General features: G+C 39.3%; 1 protein-coding gene across 1 annotated transcript in view; it reads left to right on the top strand.

The window, feature by feature from the left end:
• Positions 1 to 776: 776 nt before the first annotated feature.
• Positions 777 to 3,475, top strand: part of polg2 (polymerase (DNA directed), gamma 2, accessory subunit) — a 37,946-nt gene continuing 35,247 nt past the window's right edge. The window contains exons 1-3 of the mRNA XM_016531148.1: positions 777 to 1,446; positions 1,572 to 1,689; positions 1,847 to 1,952. Of these exons, the coding sequence (XP_016386634.1) occupies positions 1,005 to 1,446; positions 1,572 to 1,689; positions 1,847 to 1,952 (666 nt within the window). The 5' untranslated portion in view covers positions 777 to 1,004. The remainder of the gene's footprint in view (positions 1,447 to 1,571; positions 1,690 to 1,846; positions 1,953 to 3,475) is intronic.

Here is a 3,475-nt window from a genome sequence, read left to right as displayed (position 1 = left end):
AAATATATACAGAAACAATGAACAAATTAAAGCAATGGTTACATGATGCGATCATGTTGATTACAATGCAAGGAAAATGTAGCAGTTTTGTATGTTTGTTCAGAGTCAGCTTCATCTGAAGTCCTCTCAAGGGTTGGCGTCATCTCTTCACAGGTGTTGGGTCAGCTGAAGTCTTCGTAAGAGGCTGGATATAGTTCACACCAACAAAATGTGATGTAATCATACTAGGGAACTGTCACCTTTTCACAAAGACACAAAGAACAAGGAAAGACTTGCCAAAACCAGTGAAGAGACTCATTGTGAGGGTGATGATGCTGCATCTCTATGGCGCTGATAGTATTAACGCTAACTTCCGGGAACTATTGAGCGGCTCCACGATCCGCCATTGCTGTAAAAAACTGGTCCATTGGAGTGAACGGAGTTGTCACAACTCTCTCTCTCTACGGCTCTGGTCTAGCCTACCACAAATCTCAAAAGACAGGTGGCGGTAGTGTACCAGGAAGCTAGATGCCAACGGCCGTAGAAGAATCATTTGAACGCACTTATGTAACAGGCATAAAAGATATTACGGAGTTCACTGCGTGAAAACAATACCGCTCATCTCATGCGACGTTTAATTTGGATAATATATGATGTTGCTTTCTTTTCATTTATAACTGCCAACTGCTAGCGATTGAACCCTTTATGAAATCCTTAACTGCGCCATTGCTGTAAAAAACTGGTCCATTGGAGTGAACGGAGTTGTCACAACTCTCTCTCTCTACGGCTCTGGTCTAGCCTACCACAAATCTCAAAAGACAGGTGGCGGTAGTGTACCAGGAAGCTAGATGCCAACGGCCGTAGAAGAATCATTTGAACGCACTTATTTAACAGGCATAAAAGATATTACGGAGTTCACTGCGTGAAAACAATACCGCTCATCTCATGCGACGTTTAATTTGGATAATATATGATGTTGCTTTCTTTTCATTTATAACTGCCAACTGCTAGCGATTGAACCCTTTATGAAAATGTTCCTTAACTGCATTAGAAGGCGTCTCCAGTTTTTAGGCGAAAAGCTGCCTCGGTATCAGCGGAATATATCTAGGTACAATACTCGTGATGACAGCTGTGACAAAACCAGCCTTCTAATGCAACTTTGCGCTGACCGTTATTACATTTCTCCTGAAGCTTTCCACACTAGAACCTGTACATATGGGCCTTTAGGAACAGAACTGAAGAAAAACATTATTGAACAGTGGACTTCAGCAGTACGTTCAAGAGCATATGTGTTTGGGATCACTACTTCAGTGCAAAGTAGAATGTGTGAGGAATCCGTCAGGATTGTTAATGTAGGGGCTCTTCAAGAAATCATCAACCAAGACAGTTTAAGTAAAAAAGAAGCATCTCAAAAGATTCAAACACTTATGAAAGACAGTGTGTCTGTTCGGACGAGTCTCCTGCAGGGTGAGTGCAGACCATTCGCCGCTATTCATTTGTTTATAGTTACAGTACGCATACCATGTGCATGCGACGGCTCTGAACATCTGGGAATTTTATTTAATTTTATTTATTTATTTTTGTCCCTCAAGGTGCTTTGCAGCAGTATATTCAGGCTTTGGAGCTTGTGAATAGGACATTGCCCTTTGGATTGGCAGAGACAGGTCTGTGCCATCATTCTGATAGTCAGCTTAGACATTCATCTGGTTGGTGAGTCTTTTGTTTTATCAGCTGTGTTATATTAATGAGTTGACTTTTTTACTGGACCCAATCTAATGTCCAAGATGAAATAATGTAAATTAGTAATTACCTAATTGTTTTGCCTCTCATTTGACTGAAAATGTAAATTTTCATTAATCTCCATTAGCTCATTTGAGGTAACTGAGTCATCTTTAGTCTGGTTCTGTTCCCCTCGGACTTCTTCACAGTGGATGGACTACTGGGCTCATCAAAGACTGCAGTGGTGGAGGAAGGTATGGCAGCACGAACAAGGGTGAAACGGGCACTGACAACTAGAGTGCCATGCCACTAACCCATTAGCGGTATTAACATTAAGTGACATGGCATCTGACGCATGGAAGCCATTGGCACATGCCACTATGCTCAGCGGCACATCCAGTGACACTTCCGGGTTTTCACTGACATGTGTCAGTGCAGTGTGGCATGTGCCACTGACATTGTCACGGAACATCACCAGATGTTGAGGCAGTGATGCTGCTGTCAGCTGGAGTGTAACGCTAGTTTCTGTTCGGTTGCATTCCGGTTTCTGTCAAGCATATTAAATACATCGCGGCATTAATTTGTATAACAACTTAGGCTTCTTCATGTGTTAATTTTTGTCTTGTGTCCCTTTGTTTGCCTGAATGTTTTGTCAAGTAGCCCGTTTGAAAAAAAAAAAGTCACATAGTTATAAAATGGTCTCATTTCTTATTGCATAATTCATAAAATTATTTTTGAAATATTAAAGCCATAGATTGCGCTGGCCAATGTTTTATTGATGATGCTGCATGCATGCAGGTAGGTGTCAGTACCTAAATCAATAGCACTGGTATTACACAACATTCAGTGGCACATGCCACTCAAATAGCCTACAACATGTTTGGAAAAAAAAAAACCGACTTGTAAATACGTGTACTGCCGCAACATATGGTGACATGTTCCACGACAATGCCAGTGACACTGACACAATTCAGGCTTATTAAAAAAAAAAACATAACTTATAAAGTCATTATAAGTGTTACAGCAAGTAGGAAAAAAATCGTACAAATTCATGTGATGACCTTTTATAGTGTAGTCTGATAAACTTTTGTGTATAACTTGTGAAATTGACTGTTATAGATCTGCTGTAAGAACTGAACATGTATGCAGCAAAATATAACACATTTTAGAACTAACGAACTGTTACAGCTATAATGTAATAACCGTCTGTTTCAAGTTAAGATATAAATTTGAACAAAATATAGATAACCATCATAATAAACAAATGAATCTAGACAATAGCAAATTGACTAAAAACATGCCAAGGTCCAAGCCCAACATAGCCAGCTGCCCACTAAATTCATCCTGTGTAGGGTTCTTTTTAGATTTTGATATTGCAGTGCAAACTGGTTGTTGACATCCTGATCCAATCCAAATCATTAACCACTTCAGACTTTATGGCCAACAAAAAAAGTGATAGTCTTTTTTTTTTAGTCATTTGTCCTCCGCTCATTCGACTCACATTTAATTAACTTTATTATTTTTCAGATATTTTACTGCCTTTAAAGAAAGACAAGTATGTCTTTTCAGAAACAGGTGCTACCTTTTTACTTTTACTCAAGTAGTTTGGTACTTTTACTTGAGTATATTTTTTAAGGAATCTTTCCAACCTTGAGAAGGTGAATGAGCAATAGGTTGCACTACATTGGATTTGGATAAAGGTATAGTTGACCCAAAAATACTTAAAGGTGGGGTAAGCGATTTCTGGTAGCCAATGTTGACATTTGAAATCACCAAA

This window comes from Sinocyclocheilus rhinocerous, unplaced genomic scaffold, assembly GCF_001515625.1.
Source record: "Sinocyclocheilus rhinocerous isolate Xijiao unplaced genomic scaffold, SAMN03320098_v1.1 scaffold2619, whole genome shotgun sequence".
In the NCBI taxonomy this organism is placed as follows: Eukaryota; Metazoa; Chordata; class Actinopteri; order Cypriniformes; family Cyprinidae; genus Sinocyclocheilus; species Sinocyclocheilus rhinocerous.
The sequence above is the reverse complement of the archived record's forward strand: the minus strand, read 5'-3'. Positions and strand labels throughout refer to the sequence as shown.